A 24405-nucleotide genomic window follows, 5' to 3' on the forward strand; every position below is an offset into this window, starting at 1 on the left:
GACGGGCGCGAAAACCATATTGTTGTGCGGACTTGCCTCCTGCTTCCTCTACAATTGGGAGCAGCCTGTTGCATATAACGCACTCCAGCAACTTTCCCATACTGTTTAGCAAACAAATGGTCTCCAGGTGTTTTACCATTCTTCGTTAACAGCACCAGCATTTGCCTTTGCCACTGAGTCGAGAAGGTGCCCTCTTCCAAGCAGATATTAAAAGTGGAAACGAATTATTCCGGTTTTGCTTTTATCGCCACCTTCAAAGCCACGTTCGGTATTCCGTTCAGCCCAGATGCCTTTTTAGCCCCTACCTTTTCTCAGGCAATGGTAAACTCATCCTCTCTTATACTTGGTATATCCGCTGTGGAATGTTCTCTTCGAACCGCGAACTGCTATGGGAATAGAATGGTCACTATTCTTCGAAATAAAACTGGGCACTTTATCTGCAGGTCCCTGCTTTTTTTCAACTTAGCCATTACCGGTCTATAGGCTTCAGGGATTGCCTTTCGCAGCAACCGACATTTTCCGCTTCCTGCGGCGTGGCACTTATCACCAAAGCCTACATGGATTCAGGGTCTTTCTCACAATTTCGTGCCAGGTGTCCTTTTTCGCCACAAAGCCTGCATCGGTCAGACCTATCGTGCTTGCTTGTGCAAAATCTGGCTATGTGGCCGTATTCCAGACATTTAGAACACATAGCACATATAGCACATATTTTCTTCCGAATCCTATAGACAACCCATCCGATCTTCACTTTGCCAGCTTCCAGCAACTTGTTTACCCAAGCAACTGGCAAGCTAATAATTGCCGTTTGTGTGCTACCGTACGCTTTCCGTAAATTCTTTATTACGTCGACATTGCCGTCGGGAATTTGAAATTGCGGCACCAGTTCGTATGTCCTCCTTCTTCGTTATCTCGTCAAGGTCTATAGACTTCACTGCCTTACCGTAACTTTCTCATCGAAGGATCTACCAACCAAGTTCTGGTAGTTCAGCATCTTTCGTCCTGCGTCTTCCGAAGCTCCAGTAGAGTTCTCCGTTCTTCGTTCTTCTGGTTTATGTGACATTGTCTTCCAGGCCGCTTAGCATCGGATCTCCCTTAACCTCCATTGTACTTGACACTCTCATCCAACGGAATATCCCGGATTCGTTAATGAATCGCAGGATTTCTATTGGTGGATGTGATGCTACCCATCGAAAGTGGAGAACATCGGCACTGAATTTCTGACGCCTAGTGCGCCCATAGGCGGGGCATGTCAGAATGCCTACCATACCCCTGCAAGTCCTCCCGCTTTTCAACAGGATAAACTTGGCGGTACCCATTTTCGGTTCTGACAGTAAAATTTTGGTGTGTCTAGCAGCATTTAGGCTCTGCCACCTATCATTCTGGGAAGCTTGTTCCCAGTTTCTGAAGACAGCCTTAGTCAACGCTACTGGTACTCAAATTGCTGGTTCCGGTCCCGGCATGGGGGAGATTGAACCCTCTTTTGCTAAAGCATCAGAGATTTCATTTCCGTCTACGCCACAGTGCCCAGGCACTCAGAGTAGTTCCGTCGTATTGAATGTAGAGATAGACTTCAAACGGTTTCTGCATTCCTGAACGATTTTCAAGTTGACCAAAGGCCAACTCAACGCCCTCAATGCAGCCTGGCTATCACTGCAGATTACGATGCGCCGGCCTTCAACCGCTCGTCAATCACCCAGTTTGCCGCCCTTCGGTTCTCATATTGTCCCAAGTCCCTACAGTTCTCCCTACGTTTCAGGATAACTTGATATATTCTACCAAACAGATGTATGGGGACCCGACAATCAGAAGGCATTGTAAGAACTGGATTCCGTACTCCCAGTAACTCTTCCGATGCTCTGTGCCCCCTATATCCGTTGTTTCCCCATAGATCTAATCAAAACAGTCTATGAGTTGCTCTCATTGCAGTGCTTTGAATAAATGTCTCCAGATGCTGCAAATTGAGCTACGGATATCGCGCATTGAAGTGCGGCTAGTTTGCGGTGAAAACATTTTTGTCGCACCTTTTTTGGGGGAGGGTAGGTGAATGCATTTCCGTATAGAGTGTTGCACTCCCGCTTCGGTCCGTCGTCGGACTACCAAATAACTACCTCCCCCATCGTCAGAAAGCTAGCCTGTAACCGTTTGTCACATTACGTCGGCTAGTCCCTGAATTCTCCCCCCACCCGGAGCCTTCAAATCAGGCAATTCCTTTCACCAACGGGAGGTGAAAGGAGGAAGGCAACTTAAAATTCAAGGAACCCCCTGCCATCCGGCTCCTCCATCAATCGAGCTCTATCTTCTTTGCAACGAGAAGGACCCGAACGTAATGGGCAACATGGCCTCTCCTGTCAGCGCCCCTGTTTAAATCCCATCCCACCTTACACAAAAAAAAAAAAATTGTGATAGGCGTCGTCCACAACTCCATTGCAAAACACACAATCAGGAGATCGTGCCTTTCCAATTTTGTACAGGTAAGACTGAAAACCACCATGCGCACTTAAGAACTAAGTAAGGAAGTAGTCAATCTCACCTTGCTTCCGAATTAGCGATATAGTTTGACGCTCCTTGGCAAGAAGGGCAACGGGGTCTACTCCCGCGATCCCCATCACAGCCGGATCAGAGACAGTGAGGTACGCAGACACCCGCAGATCTGCCCATTTATGTACTTTCGCGGTAACGCGGTAACTTCATCTGCATAATCGACCAGGTGTGACTATTTTGGCATTACGAGTTTAAGTAGACTATCATAGGTAGCGTTCCAGAGGTCCGGCCCTAGGATGGATCCCTGCTCCATCCTCCATCCATCCTCCATCCTCCCCTGACCCCCTAGCGATTCATAGAGCAAGGAGCGGTTCCTCAGATAGTCCCTCAATATCCGCAAGAGATAGTTCGGCACATGGAAAGTATTGTGAAATTCTGTCCACGAGCTCTTCCAGCTTCATCAGCCCGTTTTTCACCCCTTTGTTGACTTTTTCTGGAGGAACGTCGCAGATCGTATGGGCTTCACAACTGCCGAGCATTTCTTAATAAGCCTTTCCCCTTCAGCTTTCGCCAGAGTAGTCGACAGCCCTCCCACTCGGCTTATATTCGAAACCATTTGGTTAGTTTCGGCACTTTCCACTGTGCCTCTTTCCCCAACTAAAGCAATGCATGGTACTGTCTTTGTTCCCGTCTCCGTTGCAGGTACCGCATCACTTTGCGAGTCCTCGCCTCGGTCTGTGCATCCCGTTGTCTCGTCGAAACTGGTATACCCTCGGGGACAAAGCCCCTACCCCAGTTCCCTGGGGCCGTAGCTACGATTGGCTGATCTCGAAACTCACGGTTGGATCAGCGCTCGCTCGGGGCAATGCGGTCTATTAATACCGGTTCAATGCACATTACCGGGGTCCCAAAGAGGTGGGCTCCTAATACACACAACGACTACCACCTTGGTAGGGATAGGCTGACATCACCCCATCGACATTGACAAGGAATTGTAGACGGCTCCGGGAACTACCGAGAAACTTTCTCAAGGCTACCTAGGACGCAGGTATTATGCCAGGTAGGAGGTCAGAACCACTTGCTTGGGCAGCTCGGGGACGCCACTCCCCGTGTCGTAAGCGACTCGTTAAGGATCGTTAACGAATGCCACGTCGCGGCAGTTGTGCTGAATGTAATGTCGCATTACGTAGCGGGGTGGTCCCTTTAGGCCAACATTTTATGAAATATCAGCTTCGGATATCGAAACCATTCCAACTTGTTTCTAATTTAGTTTATCAATCTCTGCAAATATAACAGCAACAAATCACCCACTACCCACCTTCCAGTACGATCAAAGATAGAAAAAAATACCCCAGTTCCCACTTCATCCTACAGGAAGCCGACATTCTGCCACTCCAAAAGGCGACAAAAATAGAACTTCCACAAGCAAATGAAATCGAAAGACCTTAGAATATCGGCCCAGACTTGATGCTCCCCCGAATCATTAGAATTCACTTTTCAGAATCGCTCTCAAGAATTTTTATCGCGGGGAAATTTAAGTAATTCGATCTACAACTTTCGAAATTTCCATCTTTTTTTTTTTGGCTGGTGTATTTTTAAAAAATCTTGTTGTATTCACATGAGTAAATGATTTTGATAAATTCTTGGTTATAAAAATGATTGAATTTGCTTCTCACTTTCATCAACCGACGAGAATTGAATTGAGAAATTTGCTTCTCTGTATTTTCGGGGTTGAATGTTTATTTTGGTAAATGTTTACGTCCGAAATTAGTATGGAAACGAACAGTAAGGCGGCCTGAAAAAAAAAATGGAGGAATATTATTTTTTATGAATGTTCTTCTTTTTAATTTCCATGTAAATTTCTATTATAAAGTCTTTATGAAATTGTTTCTCTTGGTGTTTATATTGAGTTTATTTCTCTTGTATATAAGCTTCTATGCCAGGGTACAACGCACCTTTCGGCTTTATTATATAAACAATTGGAAGATGAATGCAGATTGTCGGGATTTGATTGGTGGGTGGAAATTTATAATACTCTACTGGTGATAAATCCTTGACTTTATCATTCAAAACGTATTGAGGCGTATCGGACGGGGGCATATAAAAACTCACTGAATTTGTTGAATTTCTAGCAAAACACAGTTCAATCCAAATCTAAATACTCAAAAACTCCCTCGAGCATACTATTACGTTCTTGCTTTACGTAGACTCCTATCACTGGATTGCGTAGCACTAAACAAAAACCCGTTCTACAACTTGAATAAAAGCATTTATTTTACACTAAATAAGACAATCGTACTGTACAATTAATTATAGAACACTTCCTTCAACTAGTACAACTAGTACAATTCGACGCGTTTAAGTTTACTTTTGAAACTTGACTGACTCCATGGCAAAACAACAATTTCGCAAAACAACAATTTTTTATTTTCTAGGAGTATTGATATAAACTTATAGCTAACTTAGGCACTACCTTAACAGTTAAACTTAATCTAAGGTATGACATAAAGCTTAAACTAACTTATTACTAACAAGGTTATGTGTACAAGAGCTGTTGACATTTCATTTTGGAGGAAAAGTCGAAAAAAACCTCCACTCGTTGAGCATATATAAAAACGGGATGGGACTAGAAGGGAACAGGACTGGGGTAGGATGGGAGGCGTGCGGGAGGGAGATGGGAATTAAAAGCCGGGAGGGGTGCTAATGATGGGAAGGTTTAAAAAATTGGGAGTCGGAGAAATTGCCTGTGTAGAAGACTACTCTACCTAGGGAATCGAACAGACGGTTCTGGGACTGGAGAGATAGAAGGATCTGAGGGAACAGATGAGTTCGGAGAAGGTTATCTTCAACGATCTCGATCTGCATGGCATTGGCTACAAGAGCATTGGGATGGGCTTGGCACTTGGCTAGGAAATTGAGGGCAAGACGAGCAAGGAAGGCGTCGATGCGTGGGGTTTGGCAGGATTCATAGAGGATCTGATTGGAAATGTACTTGGAGCGGTCCTCGTTCTTAAAGATGTTGGCGCAGTGGCGAAAGATCCTGCGCTCTCTGAGGCGGAGTCGCTCCATCTGGGATAGGGAGCAATCGGACCATAAAATGAAGCCGAAGATGAGGAGTGGGCGGATAAGCTGTTTATAGCAAAACAGCTTAACCTTTCTTGGAGTCGGGATGTTGTATTTAAGGATAGGATACAGGGACCGGAAGGCACCAGTTGCACGGCCTAGTGCCTTTGTTATGTGAGGTACGTGGGAGAGGCGGGAGTTCATTGTCACCCCGAGGTAGGTGACTTCTTTAACCGTGGGAATGGGCTGGTCGTGGAATGTGAGTGATAGTGATCTGGTGTCACTCCACATCTTCGGAGTCATCCTCATGTCTCCATGGAAGACGATGGTCTCACACTTGTCGGGATTTAGGGATAGTTTCCAGCCGGTGAAATAGTGGTAAAGTTCGTCTAAATAAGTATTCAGACACACTTCACCACGGGAGATGTCTTTGGTGGTTGTGTAGATGATTAGGTCATCCGCGTATTGGAGGATCTGGATGGGACACGGGTGTGGAAGTGGTTTTGGGATGTCTGCGGTGAACAGCGAGAAAAGGATTGCAGACAAGACTGAACCCTGGGGAATGCCGGCTGGGCAAGTATATGACGAGGAAAGGTGCTGCTGGATGCTCACTAAGGCTTTCCGCCCATCTAGAAAGCTAAGTATTAGCTTACAGAGGTGCGGATGGAAGTTGAGGATTTCGGAAAGCTTGCACGTGAGTCCGTATTGCCATACGGAGTCGAAAGCTTTCCTTAGGTCAAGGAGACAGGCTATGGTGGGTGTCCTCCGATGGATACCCAGGAGGATATCAGTCTTGAGGGCAAGTAGCGCGTGCTCAACCAAGTGTTTAGTTCGGTTGGCGAATTGGAATTCTGGTAATGTGTTGTTGGAAGTGCAATGCTCGTCTATGAGGGATTTGATCATCCGCTCGAAGATTTTGGTGGAGGAAGAAAGGATAGAGATAGGCCTGTAGCTATCGGGATTGAGTGGATTCAGGTGGGGAAGTGAGCGTTGAGGATACAGTGGTTGATGATCGAGGAGAGGGTGGTGGAAATATTGGGGGTGACTGACTCCATGGGGGAACTTTTGGCCCTTTTATACCCCGCGGAATATTCCAGAATGACATACAAACACTTTACCAGAAAACTACTTTATGCCCTTTGATAAGATCTCCTTCCTGGCGTTAGGGTAATCTGTTAACAATTATGCTAACTAAATGTTCGTCCTCCTATTGTACAATTTTGGTGCCTTGGCTAATTGTCATTAGCCGTCACATATTTGGTGCTCATTGGAAACGACCCGGCTATATCCCTGGCGTAGGTTTCCCTGACTTCGCGTTTGCGGTCCTTTTGCGGATCTACATTGCACGCATGCTCCTATCCAGTCGGCCACGGACTGTCGGCATCCAATCCAATCTAATAAAATCAACGCTTAATTTTCTCGACGGTTTAAGTTATACCCAGATGTCCACCGCTTGTTCTATTGTGGTATTCCTTAATGATTTATTTTCTCCCTTGGAACGATGATCAGCTTTTGTAAGGTTTCTCTAACCTAGTTTTCCCAGACACGATAAAAACGTCCATCTTCCAACTGGAGGCTCTGCCATTGAGCCCAATAACCTTTTTGGGTTGGACTTTCATTTGGAATTTCTTTCCAAATAGGCTTCTGCTAGGCTAGACCAGCATCATCTTTCTAGTCTTTTTGTATCTGCTCTTTAGTCCATTCTTCATCGGATAAAACCTTTAATAGGCGAATGTCGAAGATTCCGGCTTTTCCTTCTGCACTGTTACAGAGCTTACAACCTACATCACACGGTCTTCTTGACAATGCATCTGCGCTCCCGTGCTGCCCTCCTTCTCGATATTCAATATGAAACTCATAAGTTTCGAGTCTCTCAAACAAACGAACCAATTGGCCTTCTGGATTCTTGAACTGTAGAAGCCACCGTAAAGCCGCGTGGTCCGTCCTCAAATGAAATGGTTGTCCAGAGAGTTACTTATGGAAATGCTTCACACCGATTCAACTACTGCCAACAACTCCCGTCGCGTATCACAATAGTTCCTTTCAGGTTTCCCCAGGACTTTGCTAAAATACCTTATAACTTTTACTTGTCCTTCAATAGCCTATGGCAAACCCCCCCCCCCCCCCCCAAAATTCGTAATTGCTTGCATCAGTGTCCAACACGAATTTCCCTCCCGGAATAGCGTAGGCCAAAATCGGTTCACTGCAAAGTCTTTCTTTCAGTTGCAAAAATGATTCCTCTTGCTCCTTACCCCACGAGTATTTACGACCCTTTTCGTAAGCTCATGGAAACAGCTAGCAACATCTGCAAAGGCGGGTACAAATCGGCAATAGTACGTACACAAACCAAGAAAACTTCGCAGCTCTTGTAAGTTATTGGGTCTTGGCCAGCAGCCAGCAATTCTCTCTTCATCGGTACTTACTCCTTCTGCCGTAATTTTGTGGCCCAGATACCTCCCCTCTTTCTGGAACAGCGAACATTTCCTGACACTTAGTGTGAGCCCAACATCTTGAATTCGATGCAACACTTCCCACAAGTTCTTCAGATTGGTCGATGAAGTTTTTTCCCATAACAATAATGTCGTCCAGATGGACTAAGCATGTTTTCCACTGCAAGCTCTTCAATACATGTTCCATTCATCTTTTTCGAAAGCTGCCGGAGTGTTACATAGTCCGCAAGAGAGACATGTCATTAATACTAATTTTTCCTAAGCGTTTGGCTCCACCAATTTCCCCCAATCAATTATCATAAAGCTCGCCTGTTACGCTTCTAACCGATCCTGCAATGGTTCCTGAGCCCGGTCCCTCTGCCCTTCCTAAAGTACTGAACTAGGCCGTCTGTTATATCTTCTTAAGATTTTGTGTAAAACAAAACCTTATTGAAATCGGTTCACTGTTTGTCCGTCTGCCTTTTTTTTTATGGTTGGAAGGTGAAAAGTGTCAAAACCTACTGCTGGCTCCTGCCAAGCAGTTATGTGAGATTCTTACTCACTAAAACCACCTCCTTTTGCTTCCACTCTCCTGATGGGACTGCTATAAAGCATTGCAATGACCAGTTTGTGGCTCGTCCCATTATGGTTGGATAGGTTTTGAGAGCGAGAGCTGTTTTACTATGCAGGAGACAAATTTTGAATCGTCACTCTCTTGCATTTCACCCAACGTCATAAATAACATTTTCGAAAAGTACTAATTGAGCCCTTTCTTTTGATACCCAATATAACTATAATATATTCTGTAAAAAAATGTCCCCCCCCCCTCTCACCGTGCTTCCCTACGAATAGCTCCACTCCCTCTTCCGGGAGAAGAGGAACTAGCTGATACACAGCCTGACGAACGTCGTCCCTAGCGAACGTTCTCAACCCTTCCTGTCAAACAATACGCCCAGGGTCTGGATATACTTCAAGTACTCGCGGCATTTTCCAGTCCAAAGGACTGTGATCACTTTCTATTATGACCACCAAGTCGCCTTGAGTTACACGCTTTCCTGAGTTCTTCCACTTGTGGCATTTTTGCAAGTGACTTGAGTATTCATTTTCAAACTTGGCCCAAAAGTCTCTTTGCAGCTCTTGGATCTTTAGTCAACTTTTGGTTGCTGGTAGATCCTCAAGCATACCGTCGCCCGTCGGAGGCCACAAAAGACTTCTCTGCATTAAAAAATGGGCAGGAGATAATACCTGCAAGTCATGGCTCTTGTCCACCAATGGATACAACGGCCTAGGGTTCAATATCGCCAACCATAGAGAGTTGGAATATAAAAGTCTTCACAGGATAGATTGGATGTTGAACGGATGCGCTTGATGTATCGCTCCAGGCTTCCTACAGAGGCCTCAAATAACCCTCCAAAATGACTGGCTCTAGGAGGATTATGCTTCCATATAATGCCTTTCCAATTCATTGTTTCTTCACTTTCTAACTCCACCTGGCGACACGCTTCCCGAAGCACATTCGTACTGCCTACCAAATCGATGCCGGTGTCAGACCGACTCACGAACCTTTGGAAGGCCGGCAGAAACGCATTCCTTGTCAGGTCCATGCATAATTCTAAATGAACCGCCTTAGTGGCCATACAGAAAAAAATGGCGACATAAGAACGCTTTCATCGTCTTTAGTGTTCGCATGTTTGGTGCTTTCACCTGAAATGGTCCCCACAAATCCGTTCCGACTTCTGCTAGCCTGACACGCTCGGAAGAGAAATCTTCGGGATTATTGCCTTGACTCGTGTCCTAATGCACTTCACCCACTGCCTTGTCCATTTCTGCACTCTTTGCTGCAAAGCGGGAATGTAATATTTTTATCGTATCGGAGCCATTGTGAGTCCAATCCCACAATGCTGGTTCTTTTCGTGAGCCTGTCTAATCACCAGATCTGCTAGGTATGAGTTTGCTAAAATAATGGAGTGCTTCGTTCGGATTAAGCGTTGATAGCCAGTGATGCTTTGGTATCCTGTCTTGTTGCTCCCCGAAGAGTTGATTATCGCGCATTCTGTCCGATTCAGCTCCTGGACCGAATAGGGCCCCGCATCAGTCCTCCTCCATCGGAAACATCTTGCGATAACGTTCTTTAATAGCGACAGGCTTGACATAGTCTGCTGAAGCTATTGAGTCTGTAGTAGGCCATTTTTTCCAGTTCGGGGATCGGGACCATTGTTTGAGAAAGGTCCTCCTATAAAAACGATAGCCCATTGAAATATAGGTCATGTTCTACCAATTTCTGCGGATTGAGACTCCTAGAAGCAAAATCGGCAGGATTCAGCCTGGATTTGACATGATGAATTTCCGCGGGTGACAAATACTTGCAAATATCTGATACCCTTTTCCTTATGCGCTTATTCTTCCTGGCCTTTTGATTGGGTATCCAGCATAAGGCTACCCCGGAATCAGTATATGCCATGAATTTTGTGGGGATGTCACCGTGACTGTTGCGCATAACTTTATAGAGTTCTATCAATCTGAGGACTCTTTACTCCTCCTCCCTTCTCCGAAATTGCCGTAATACCCAATCATATGAAAGAGGCAGGCCCATGCATTTAAGGAAGCTGCTGCCAGGGAATGGTAGGAAAACCACAGAACAGAAGTCACTTCCATTAAAGGCGTTCTATTTCCCGTACCCCTATTTTTTCCAAGATATTTATTTTTTATTATATTACGGAAGTTTTTAAATAATCAAAAATTAATAAAAGGACCTCGAGAAGTACATATGTGTATCACATATGCACATATATTTATTTATTCACTCGAGGCTCGAGGCTCAGTAAGATTCTGTCCAAGGAACATAAGAGCCCATCAATTCTTAAAAAGTCGGAAGGCTCCTGGACGGAATCTTCTAGCGAAACCTTGGAGCTGCTGGTTCAAACGCACTTTCCCTCCAGCGAGGAGGACGCTGAGTCAGAACCTTGCTTGGAGGGTTTGCGGCAACCCCAGCTGTGCGAGACTATCAAACAACTTCTCCGCATACAAGTCTCCAGGCCCAGATGGCATAATGCCAGTCATGCTACAGAAGCAGCAGGAAAGCGTTGTTCCGTGGCTTGTTGAGATTTACCGGAGTCGCATCTCTTTAGGATACGTACCGCAGTCCTGGAGGCGCGCACGAGTGGTTTTCATGCTGAAAGCGGGCAGGCGCGGTCATAAGTCCGCGAAGGACTTTCGACCAATCAGCCTGACCTCTTTCGTTCTGAAGACCCTAGGACGCGTCCTGGGTATTCACTTAAGGACGATTATGGAGAGAACGCCTTTCTCTAAGTCCCAGCATGCCTACTTCAAAGGAAAATCCACTGAAACCGCCCTCCACGAGATAATTGGCACGGTTGAGCGGTCGCTACAGTATAACCAGTATACCCTTGCTGCCTTCTTGGATATGGAGGGAGCTTTTAACAACGTCAGTACCAACGCCATCAAAGAAGCCTTGACCGGTGTTGGATTGGAGGGGTATCTCACGCATTGGATTATATCCACGCTGAGTACCAGGATAACCCAGTCGGATCTGGGAGGCAACCACTTGACCAGAGCTGTGAACAGAGGCACGCCTCAGGGTGCCGCCATCTCACCGGCGCTCTGGTTAATAGTAATGGACAAAATTTTACGTACATTGGACAGCAGCGGGGTGAAGGTGGTGGCGTATGCAGACGACTTGGTGATATTAGTATCAGGGATGTCTCTGTCCATTATGAGCGACATCATGGAAGGAGCGTTGCGAAAGGTGTGCCTGTGGGCCGCAAGATGCGGACTCAGTATAAACCCAACCAAAACGCAACTGATGCTATTCACTACCTCTAATGTAAAGTATCTGGGTGTAATCCTGGATCCTAATCTAAATTGGAGCAGCGTACAGTGCCGTCAGACTACGTGAGTTCGAATGCTGGGCAGCGAAGTTCTACGGCCACAGCAACATCCTAGATAAAATACCTCGGGAAATCTGGCCATCCCCCACAGAATATGTCACACGCAAGCTGAACTTCACGAGAAACTTTGCTGTGGACCTTCCAATCAGGGCAAAGTGGAAGACCGGCGGCGTGTTGCAAGACTATGACAGGGTATTCTTTATGGACGGATCAAAGATGGCCTATGGAATCGGCGCGAGGGTTTTCTCGAATACACACGGTGTATCCAAGTCGTATGATCTCCCAGGTTTCGACAATGTCTTCCAGGCGGAAATACTGGCGATATTGGAAGTCTGTCGATGGCTGGAGCGTGATTCGAGTCCCAAGCGTAACATAGTCATTCTGACCGAGAGCCAAGCGGCCATCAAGGCCTTGTATTCAACGACGATATCTTCCCGGCTGGTGGGGCAGTGGGGCAGCATGCTCAAGATCACTCTCCTCTGGGTTAACGGGCATAGGAACATAAAGGGGAATGAGCGGGCTGACGGATTGGCCAGGCAAGGCAGTCCCTCAGCGAATACAGTCGGTGTTCCGCTGGCGGCTGTCGGGGACCGAGTCTACTCGCACTACCTAGCAGCCACGGGTCAGAAATGGCGAATGCTTACAAGCTGTGCCAAGTCAAGGAGAATTTGGTCCGCTTATAACATAGCTCGATCACGAAAGCTCCTGTGCCAGACGCGTGCAAATGCATTCAAGATTACGGCGGTCTGCACGGGACACTGGCCCATAGAGGACCATGCCGCTAGGCTCGGCATACCCTACAACTCGCATTGCCGAAGCTGCGGAGAAGGAAGGGAAACCCTCATGCACTTTCTCTGCGATTGGCAGCTCCGGCTAGAGTCAGGCTGCGGACACTGGGTAAACCATCCTTTGGGGACCTCAGAGAGATTTCTAGCTGCAGGGTTAGCGGGCTGCTTTCCTTCGTGAATGTTAAGGGGTGGCTCTGAAGATCCGAGCCGGCTCGACTCGACCTCCCTGCTCCCATAATAACAGTCACGGTCATAGGAGTTTGTCGCATCAAAACGGCGCACCAAAGCGCTAATTGGGCTCCTCGGAGCGGCCACTGATACCTACCTACCTACGCTTATTTTCATCTTGGGGGAAACGACCCGAAATGTTCTCCGTTGACCTCTCTCATTCAGAACAAAGTGAAAACATATAAATCACCAGACAATGACAAACTTTCAAAATAAATTTCTCTCAGTCACGACGCAATTGTATTCAATCAATTTTGAAGCGTCCTCCATATGCCAAAATTTCTCCTTGAAAAATATTTACAATCATGCATCTTTCGCTTATTTTCTATTTCATCCAAAATTTCACAAAAATACCAAAAATAGATTGAATTCATTTAAGGAAAAGTCAACAAACAATTCAGCGAATTGAGACCATCAACGGTTATTTCCGTCCCGCGGTTGATATTTCCTATTTTCAATTTCTACTGAAATTTTCCTGATGCCTCCGGAAAACTCTTCGTGGATAAAACATAAGCATTTGTGTACGTCCTCGAGTATGGTCTGCTGCAGAGATACATCGCAATGGTTGACACTTGGCTTGGTGAAAGATTTAATGGCTCTATTCGGTGGCTTGCCAAATCTATTTCTTCAGGGAATATTAATTGCTACAAATGAAGCTGATAAAAGAGGGCATGCAAGAAGTGGTCATTATTTGGTGAGGTGGCGCTTTCCGTTGATATATCAGTTGATGCTGTAAGAACCATTTGTCACGCCGTAGACAACTAGGCAGGTTGTTGGCCAGAGAATTTGGCGCACTTATAAGCATATTTGAAGGAAGAACCGGCTGACGAGCAACTAGATCGGGAATTCCAGATTAGAGCCACCACAAGGGTATATATACAATTTGCAGAAATCTCTCAGTTCAAAACAAGTAATTAAACCAAGTGCATAGGCACGCCTCCCCAAATGAAAGGACTCTTTGAAGTAACCCAGAGAGTCACCTAATAATTTACCTCCTGCTTTGTGCGTTACCCGTAAAACTAACAAATGAATCTAGTCTGTATCTATCTAGACACCACTGAAGTGGCTCATTTCGTCTAGTCCTGCAGCACATCTGCTGGTTACGCTGATTCATTCATCCAGATTTGGACCGGTTCCAATGGAACGTAAATCAAACGAATGTGAAAACTATAGTCTGGCAGGGCACGTGGTGATGTCGTTTGGTACGGTTTTCACACATATGTCTACGCGTGCCTAACTCTGACATGTGTCTATCATTGGAAAATGCAACTAGTTCTCGGAAATACTTGGCGTTTGGAGATCATTAGACCACTTCCTTGGTCACGGGCTGTGATCTCAGAAACGGTTGGGTGCGGTTTGTAATGTAGTCCATTAATGAAGACAGCTTACTGTTAGTTGGGCTAATGAGTAGCTACATGTCAACAAAAGAAAAAATCGGATGGTTGAAATCCTTGCATTTGAGGTAATAAATGGTATTTAATACTACCCCACTTGCGACTGAATTGAATTTGTGGGGTTGCTTTATGCATCACAAAAATAACCGCAGATGTGAACATGAATGATTCTTAAATAATAGTGACATGGCTTCAAAGGAAAGTTCAAATATTTTTCTGGGTGTGGCCAAACCAAAGTAGACTTTGAGGCTCCATTGTTTGACACTTTTTGTTAGAAGTATTCACAATAGACATTGCGAATTCGAGCTCTATTTTTAGTGACTAAAAAATTCATCAGACATTAGTGGATCTTCAACTTCGATGCCATGCATAATGTAATCCTAATCCTGTTGAAAGATGCTGCATATATACCAGCCTTAAAGAGGCTTAATTTGGTAAAGGTTAAATTTTCAACCCCATTCTCGGAGGAACTTAGGAGTTTATAGAGGGAGAGGGAGGAGATCCTTCTCTTCAACTCCAATGAAGCTAATTGACAGGGCAATCATTGAGCTTGCAGAAGAGGGCCAGATCACGTGTTGATTATCACTACTCTCCCCCTACTACCTGGATTTTTGGGCTTTCCCCTTCATGCTCACTTGCGCATCCCGCAATGATTGCCCTATCAATTAGCTTATTAACGACAAGAAAATAGCTCCTTTTCGGGGCGTCGTATCTTTTTAAGGGGTAGTGAACACTTCGGATTTTTAGGGGGGGGGGGGGGGTGCTTCTCCTCTCTTACAAAGCATCTTGATCCGCGCCTTAACCCAGGGTCGCGTTAGCAAATTAAACTTTACCATGATGTTATCAAAATACTGCCCATCTGAAGTGCCAAAACTTTTTAAGGGAGGGTCTTTACTACGATTTTTTAATAAGCTTGGAGAAAAAGGATCTCCCGTGCCTTCCTTCATATCCTTCTTCCTACATGCGGTGATGGCCTTCAAAATTAAATTCTTCTCTTTTGATATAGAAATAGCTCCATTTTGAGGCACCTTAACTCTTTAACGAGTTGACCGCCGCATTTCTTTAACGGGGTTAGAGAGTGCAGGGCTTCCTCCTCTTACGATAGCTTGAAGGCTGTGTTTCAGAGTGAAATTACGTGAAGACCCGCTGATAAGTGCCTGCTTCTAGCTTTTGTGATGGCTGCAGAAAGAGGTTAGTCTTCCTGTGTTAAGTGTCGATTGGCACGTAGACTAGTGGTAATTAAAATTTTTGGATACGCCACTGTGATTTTTTTCAGATTTTTCGGTTCGGTTCTGAGAACGAGATCTGTTACTTTTTCTGAGGGACATATTTTGAACCCTCACTCTCCTATGTTTCATTTGAGGTCAAATGTGGGAACAGTTTCGAAAAGTATTAATTGAGCCCTTTCATTTGATATCCCACATGGCCACATTCTGTGAAAAAAGTATGCACAATCTTTCGCACGTAGCCCGCCTTAAACTTAATACAAAATGGCGTCACTTGATGTATATAAAGGGGTCAACAGACCATGTGCTCCAACCAACTTTTGTGACAATTGGTCTAGCCGTTTCCGAATAAATCGGGCGATAATATGGGTTCCATTAAGCTAGATCAACCCCTGATTCCATCAAAATGGTTACTGGCTTGGCTGACGATGTAATTCACTGAAAGGTAGTACTAGCAAATATTGCGTGGTCGTGATCCCGGACGTGAGAAATGCATTCAATTCGGCCAATTGGAACCTAATACGGTAATCTCTGGCGAAGATTGGTATTTCCGCCTAACTCGCAGCTATCGTCGACAGCTATTTACAAGGACGGAGGCTCCTGTATAGCACCGATGACGGACCCCAGGAATAAGTTGTCTCTGCAGGTGCCCCATAGGGCTTCGTACTGGACCCATTGCTGTGGCTTCGCATTGGGTTCACTGCTGTGGGACATCATGTACAACGATGTTCTTAATTTCCGATTCTGGAGGAAGCCACGGTGTTTGGTTACGCCCACGATATGGTTATACACGTGCGCAGTGATCACTGTTGTTAAGGGTCCACTAGACAGTTCTGGTCTGACGCTTGCGGAGGAGAAACTGGAAGCGGTCCTCATTAGCAAGCGCCGTAAAATAAATTGTGCCCGTATTGAATGTGGGAATCATAACATCACTTCTAAGCTTGCTGGCAAATAATTGGGAGTGATGATAGACGTGAAGCATGTTTGTGACAAAGCATAATAGCGAATGTGGTAGAGCCACGGCGTGCTTCCAGAATATCGATAGGCTCTATGAAGCTTCAAGTTGTTGAATGGTATTGTAGGTCGCATTTCACGCTAAGGAACTGATTGCAGCCTACAGAAAAACAGTCTTAAGGGTGTGATACATTTGATTTGTGGAAGAAAGAAGCAACCTGGAGGAGACTCTAGGAGAGGTGCTTGTATCAGAAAATGTGGTGCGAAGAATACTAGTCCATCGGGAAGAGTGGGATGCAATAATGAGTAAAGCGCGGTTATGTACGCTGTGTTGAGACGAAAGATGACCAAGCCAAAGTGAGCTAACTCCGCCCCGTGATTTAATACCTTATGATGATTTTACGGACGTTGGGGGAATCGAAGGTGGTTTTGCCGTGTACAGGCTAGTGTTTTATGAATATTTTCACTCAGTCAAAAAAAAAGACAGTAAAAATTTTTTTAACAAGGGTAAACCTTAAAAATAGTAAATATTTCAAATACCCTTGGCCTAATGACTCTCCAATAGCTTTAATCCATCGTCGGAAAAGGCTTTGAAAGGGTTTACACCAAATGATTGCTACAGTCTATTGATTCGAAAAAAAAATTTTAGTTTGCGGAGCAGGTGAAAGTCCCTTAAAATCAGATCTAACTTATTATCAGTATTTCATCAATAAACCGTTCCACATTTCATTAAATTTAGGCATTGACAAAACACAAACCAACCGGGAGCGTTTCAGGATGGCCAAATGACCATCTGACATGGCCTAAGACAACTACAACGGTAACCTATCCCAGAAACCTAAAGTAATGGGAAAATGAACCGTGAAGTATCCCGTCGGCACGCGCTTCTTAGCCTTGTACCAGCTAAGCTTCAGTCCGCCTCAATTCATCGTTTTCGAGTGTCCATCAATACGATGCGTTGCACAAGAACCTGAAAAACAGAAAGGGATATCGCGCGAAGCTCAGACACGATGGACAACGCTGAAAATGGACAAATAAAACAATACTGACCGGAGGCGAGAGCCGGGTGCCGCGATCAAGAGATCCCTCTCGATCCCGACGGATCACATCCTCAGTCGATGCCTCCTCTGGCTCAGATTTTCAGGAAGCGCTGTCTATGGGTTCTCACACTTCCTTGTTGCTCTCGGGCTATCAAAATGGATGATGAATTATGAATTATATTAGCAAGTGCTACTGAGCAGTGAGAGTGCGTTAGAAATACAGCTCCCGATGTTCCCTTTTAGCATCAGTCCCTGAAACTGAAATATGATTCATTAATGCAGGCCAGACTTGGTATAGCTTCCTTTTTCCTTCGAACCTAATGCGAGCAGAAATATCTAAGCCACTCTCACTAACGCATTATCGTATACATAATTTGGAGAAATAAATAAATATTATATGTGCGCTTACGCCTAAGTAAAATTGATGCCGCATTCTGCTGCAACTATCCTCTGCGCCAGCTCCGCCGTACCAACGTCGTAGGTAGAGCGTGGTCCTATGAGATTCCTAACCACTAAAAATGGCCTCCGGTCTCTCTAGCCTCAGCCCCGCGAGATTACCATTTAGGTATTACTTCGCGGGGTTGGTTTGCCCTTAGGCACTCGTCCTTGTCCTTCTTTCGGCCTTCCTCCTTCTTTGTGAACCTTGGGCAGTGAAATATCACATGCCCTGGATCCTCCGGTATGCCACCGTATAGGTGAATTATCCAATCCAAAGATATTACCTGTAGCAACCATCGTGTCCCATGCGGAGCTGGGTAATGTGGTAGTTCGTCTCCTGTGTTTCCACTCAGGCCAGACGGTAATGTTGGGAATGAGTCTGTGCGTAGATTCTTCCGATCTGCGTTGCCAGAGATCATGTGACTCTGACCTTGCCGCATTGCTACATTCTGTGTATCCCGTCATACGTCTAGTAAGGCATAATACACTCATTTCCTTCGTCAGCATATCGACAGGGATTATGACCGCCACCCCCCTTAAACCGAGTTCACCTGCGTCCGTCTTCGTATCTTATGTAGGCTAGAAACCATCAACGTTGTCTGAATGGTTAATGACATAAGTAAGTGAAACATTTTTGATTGGTATTCCTCTTCACGGGTGAGGGATTTTAAGTCTTTTTATGACATTTTTATTATTTTTTTCCGACTTGCCAAAATCCCTAAGTGCTAAGCATTTAGGCTCGGATGATCCTACCTACTTAAAAACTAAAAAGGGGCGCTGCTGGTGGTGCCTGGTGGCAGGTTAGTAGGAGAATCCGCCGATAACTTCCCTCAACATCGCCAACGTATGCAGAATGGTGTACTTCTGCATGGTTTGAACCAGACTGTGCGTGAGTCCCAGGACATCAAGCGAAGCTGTGAGGGATTTAGTTACAATACTTGTAGCTCACAATATTGTGGAAACTACAACCACCCACCCAAGTCGTCAAATTTCTTTGATTTCCCGAACCGGTGGCTTCACCTTCTTCTCCACGTATTTCCGGGGATAGCAACACCACATTCTGCACTGATCGTTCTCCACCTGCTTTTTCATTATGAGCTTTTCATAATCTCGGGTGGGGGTCTAAGTAAACAGCTCCGCAGCACACATCCATCTGTTCCGCAAATGCTTACCACGTGTTCTCGGAGCATTGCCTTCAACTTCCATTCATCGATCCGTTCTTGATCCGACTTCACCCCACTCAGAGGATTGTAAGACCGATCCTTCAAGTTCACTGGAGTCAGCCTACAGTTTGCCTTACAGACAGCCGCATGCAAGGAACGGTTGGCCTGGATTCGACATTTATCTAATCCAAATTCCATTGGAATATCACGGCTGAACATGTCAACTATCCGCAACGGACTTCTAAGATGGTCGTCAGTACCAGTATATAACTGTCATCTGAGCATCAAGTGTGTCAGTTTGCACTTAGCACGTAGGCCATACTTTATTGCAAAACCATGCCCTCTAGCTTCATTCAGTAACGATGAAAAGAGGTTCAGTGCCATGCAAAACCAACGAGGACTCAAAGAATCCCCCTAGAAGATGCCCCTCCGTATATGAATAGGCTCTGAGGTATTGGCACCCTCAAATGAAGGCACTGATAAGGTGGTGGGCCACCATTCCATGACTGTCGCCAAAAACTTTATTAGGTTCGGATCAGTGCTATACAGATGTAGGACAGCGACCAGCCAGGTATGCCGGACGCAGTCGAAACCCTTGGCATAAACGATATAGCAACTAAAGAAATTTCTTTGTCCTCTAGTCGCCTGTCCTACCATACAACTACCGAGTCTTGCAACCCCTTGACCCAACTCGGCAGCCCTTCTGCTCCTCGGACGGAAGTTATTGGTCTCGAGGTGCGCATTGACCCTTCCACTAATGATAGAAGTTATGAAGTAAGCAAGTAATCGGTGTTGTGTCTGCGGGATCCTGGACCGTGTCCTTCATAGGGATAAGGTAGGTAATCCCCGCAGCGAGGAAGGGAGGATGGACCATGTATACTGGTGAATTTTTTGTACCAAAAATTCTGCACTCGATTCAGATCTGGGCTCCCCCAGTTCTTCAAACTGTTTATGGTTCGTCGAACTTCCTTTTCAGTAACATTCGCATAATTCATGCCAGGCATATTGACATATGGCGAGTGTCTTCGACGGTGATCCATGCTCAGCATGCTGGGCGGGTAACTCCCAAAGTCCACCCCAGTATTCTTTCGCATCCGTTACCGAAAACTATGCTGTCTGGGTGCTCTGTTGGGATTCGTTCAGAGATCTGAAAAAGGTTCCTCGTCGACCTAAGCGAAACCCTCAGCTGACGGTGGAGAAGAGTGTTTCGGCGAGTACTGAAACCAGTGCAGTGCCGCGTGGTGGTTTTAATGCCGCCTCTGCTCCCATCAGCTCTCGGTCACCCGTTTCCGTGGTGACCTCAAGTCTAATACGCTCCCTGATCATGGCCGGGATTGTGTCGTTGCGAGTTATAAAGCGGTACTTGTCTGCGACTCACTGCACAGTCACGTGAATCTCTGGTGCAACAAGCGGCCGTAAGGTGTTGCACCCGCCCCGCCATTATTTCGTAGTAGGAGCGGATGATGAATAGCTTCAGCTCAGTCCACTTCATTGGCTGTCTACGCAAACCTGCTGAAGTGGTCGCCATAGATTGGACCAAACAACTGCAGCAGACGGAACAATGCTCCTGGTCATCGTGGCGCCTAGACGTCGAACCGCCCCATAACTAGCGGTTTCGACGCCGTTCTGTCCATTAAGGAAGCCCGGCCCGGTGGGTTCGCTCGAATTCTCTTGTTTGTCGAATTTTCAGGCCCTGGTTTGGACCCACGCACCGGTTAAAGGGCATGAAAGTCCTGGGGGTTTAACGTGAGTACCTGCCGTGAAGGCATAATCCCACGGTCCTCTTCGGACACGGATTGATTTTGGGACCACAATCAGAGCCCCGCCATTCAAGCACAGCGGTCCTGGTTTATACTGAGTGCAGGCTCAGCATTCATACCAGTGGATGCGAGGCCTATTTAACACCTCTGCCGCAACTAAGGAGTACGGCACCCGAGTTGTACAGCGGAACTCCACGCTCGAGCTCCGAGGAGCTCTGCCCGCGATGTAGGCATAACCACAACCACCATGAAACTCCCACTAGGGGGTCAACCGCAAATAACCGGGCCGAGAACACATCCTCCAGGAATTCTCCTGGAGCATATGCTCTCAGAGGGCCATCCGAGCCACTTCAGATGAGTCCCTTGCAGACTCGGGTCTGATCGCCCTCCTCGAGTACGTGGGCGGTTAAAGGACATGTGAAATTTTGCCAAATGACACACGAGGAATCGAAGTGTTTAAAGGGCCTCCCCCTGACATCGTGAGCCTGGTTAGCAAAGTGGCCAGCAAAGAGGCAAGCAAGCCTGTTTTCACGGAACACTTCGATGGAGCTTCAGTATTTGGGGGTGAACCTTCAGAGTCAATTTCGCCAACTTTCCCTTGTTTTTAGGTTTTGGAATAGCTCTCCTCTGTTGGTGGTCTCCGCCCACTCAGGATGGTCTTTAAGAAGCAATAGAATGCTACAACCTTTGGGCCTTTTGTGTTTTTTTCCACGTATTTTGTGGTGTATCCATAATGGAGGAAAAAAATGAATCCCTGTGTTCTGAAATGAGCCCGCCCATTTGTGAATTCAGGAGTTGATAATTGATTGCACTTTGGTCTGAGATATGTTTTGTCAATGGACCACTGTAGGGAAGCACCATCATAAGAAAAATTTTAAGTACTCAGCCGGCCAGGTCCAGGGTTACACTAATGACATTGTTTTAATCTTTAGGGACAAATATGAGGATACTCTATGTGACAGAATTCACTAAGAAGCGCAGGTTTCATCACGTGAGAGACATTAGATTACATGACATGGAAGTGAAACGGCAAATATTTGAAATACACACTACAGAGCCCGTTCAATAAGTAGCCTCAACGGAGTCATGGGTGGGGGTAGAGCCCCCCCCCCCCCTTCCCACTCAGGTGCAGTTGACCAATCGCCTGCGGACATGCGTTGAGACAGGAGGTGGATTTTTGTGACACAATAGTGGAATGGTTGAAACAAAGATACAACTCACGCATGGACTTCTGTAGAGTAAGAAGCAAACACTATTTACGACTCACAGAAACTGGTATGATTGACAAAACTGGTCATTGGCATCATAAAATTCCAGCTCAAGATTCAAAAACAATTGACACAGAGCTTCAGCGCTGTCTTCAAAAAGCTCTCGAACATGTCACCCAAAATTTTGGAGGCAAATGAGTCTAGCAAATAAGAGTTTAAGGGGGGGGGATGAATCAAGTTGCAACACTGCATACTGATGGACTCTAAAGTGTTGTTACTCACAGTTGAGCTCACTGACAAAATTATCTCCTTCTAGCTTTATCTTTATCTTTTTATCTTCTATGACGTTTCTAACTCGCAACTTTCAACTTCTCCGACAGAAGTTATTAGTTTCGATATCTTGAGGTACTGACCCTTCTAGTAACAATGAACACTATGAAGTTATGGGTTGACTAGCAAGCTGCCGGTCCATAGTCTTTCAGGGAGTGAGGAAGCATGAAAATTCCTCTGGGTGTTTTGGTAGACCCCCTGATTTCTGTCCAATTTTATATCAAATTCTTTTTTCAAAACGGAGCCTTAAATGACAATACTTACCCAACCTTCATCCTTTCTCTTTTCAGTTCTACAAAAAGCATTCAACAGCTTCGACAGTCAAAAATGTGGAAGTATCTCAACAGAAATGGTTGCCGACATCCTCCGATTGATGGGACAACCCTTCGATAAGAAGATTCTTGAAGAACTGATTGAAGAAGTTGATGAAGACAGTAAGTTCACATAAAATTGATAGTGTTCCTATATCGCCAACTGTACCACTGTCTTGGCTTTCCCCAGAATCCGGACGTCTAGAATTCGGCGAATTCGTGCAGTTAGCTGCGAAATTCATAGTTGAAGAAGATGCGGAATCCATGCAAAAGGAATTACGTGAAGCATTCCGGCTTTACGATAAGCAAGGAAACGGCTATATTCCCACAACGAGTCTTCGGGAAATTCTCCGTGAATTGGACGATCAACTGACAAATGAAGAATTAGACTTTATGATTGAGGAAATCGATACAGATGGTTCAGGAACAGTTGATTTTGATGGTGAGTTGTCTAGATTTACTCGATTTTTTTTCACTATTTGATAGATACAAACAAAAATATAAAAAATAAATAATAATAATAAATAAAAAAATATAAATAAAAAAAACAAAAAAAAAATAAATAAATTAAAATTACCTTCATCGAAAAGATATAAAATTAATCGAATTTGCAAACTTTTAGATTACTTACAAGCACTTCTGATTTCCTCTATTCCTGTCCAGATAAATATTTGAAAATTATAACAATTACCTTTCTTTCCAGAATTTATGGAGATGATGACCGGAGAATAAAGTGGATTTAGAGCGAGGCTATTTTAATTTCTAATTATTTTTTTCGCACGGAACGAAGAATGCATCGTCGCATTTTACTCTCAACTCTCTCAACTCATTTCTATTATTAATCAATAATTACTTTTTAATTATAAAAAAAATAAAAGAATCTGTTTTCTAAAACCCAAAAATTGTATTTTGTTTTTGATGGAGAAGTAGTGAATTCAAGAAAGCACAGCGAGGCTAACATGATTTCTTAAAAAAGATACTATTCTACAATACACTGCTGGCTTCACATTATTATTATTCTGTTAAGGGGAAGTCTCACCGCGTCCTTGAAGAACTATTGTGCCTCTTTTACTGGTTATAGTGTACCTATTGATCATAGTATCTCAAGCAGGCCTATAACCGTTAGGAACTTTAGTATGTTCAATACTTCCAGATCTTTCAGCCTTGCATCTGGTAGTAAGTGTTCTCCCAGATGCCTCGATCTACTTTGCACAAGTGCCGGACACTGTTCCAGGACGTGTATAGAGGTTTCCTCCTACTCCTCACAAAACCTGCAGGCAGTGTCTGTAGATATCCCTAGCTTCCCTAGGTGATGGTTCAGCCGACAATGACCAGTGAGAATTCTCACTATGATTCGGAGGTTCTTTTTGGTGAGGTTTAGGCCATCCTTTGTGCGCATGAGTTATATCCCCCAATAAGCACCCTGGACTGCTTCATCCCTGGTAGGCCCGCCCAATATAGTTCCCTCAACCGTTTCTCTTGAGGTTAGTTACCACCTAACTCAATTCCTAAGCGGACACAGAGAGTACCGTGCATACTTTTTTTGCTTCGGGCGTGACGACTCCCCGTATTGCCTGGCATGCGTGATGATTCCGGAAGATGCGGAGCATGTTGTTTTTAACTGCCCGCGGTTCGCTGCACACAGAGCGAAGACGGAAATTGACGCCGAGGCACGGTTGACACC

At 45.3% G+C, this 24405-nt stretch overlaps 1 protein-coding gene across 2 annotated transcripts in view; it reads left to right on the forward strand.

Annotated features, from left to right (window-relative positions):
• LOC119649727 (troponin C) overlaps window positions 1-23623 on the forward strand; it is a 46536-nt gene extending 22913 nt beyond the window's left edge. For both annotated transcript variants that reach the window (XM_038052008.1, XM_038052009.1), the window contains 3 exons: window positions 22701-22844; window positions 22912-23163; window positions 23425-23623. In XM_038052008.1, coding sequence (XP_037907936.1) covers window positions 22701-22844; window positions 22912-23163; window positions 23425-23453 — 425 coding nt within the window. In that variant the 3' untranslated portion in view covers window positions 23454-23623. The remainder of the gene's footprint in view (window positions 1-22700; window positions 22845-22911; window positions 23164-23424) is intronic.
• The last annotated feature ends 782 nt before the right edge of the window (window positions 23624-24405 follow it).

This window comes from Hermetia illucens, chromosome 2, assembly GCF_905115235.1.
Source record: "Hermetia illucens chromosome 2, iHerIll2.2.curated.20191125, whole genome shotgun sequence".
Lineage (NCBI taxonomy): Eukaryota > Metazoa > Arthropoda > Insecta > Diptera > Stratiomyidae > Hermetia > Hermetia illucens.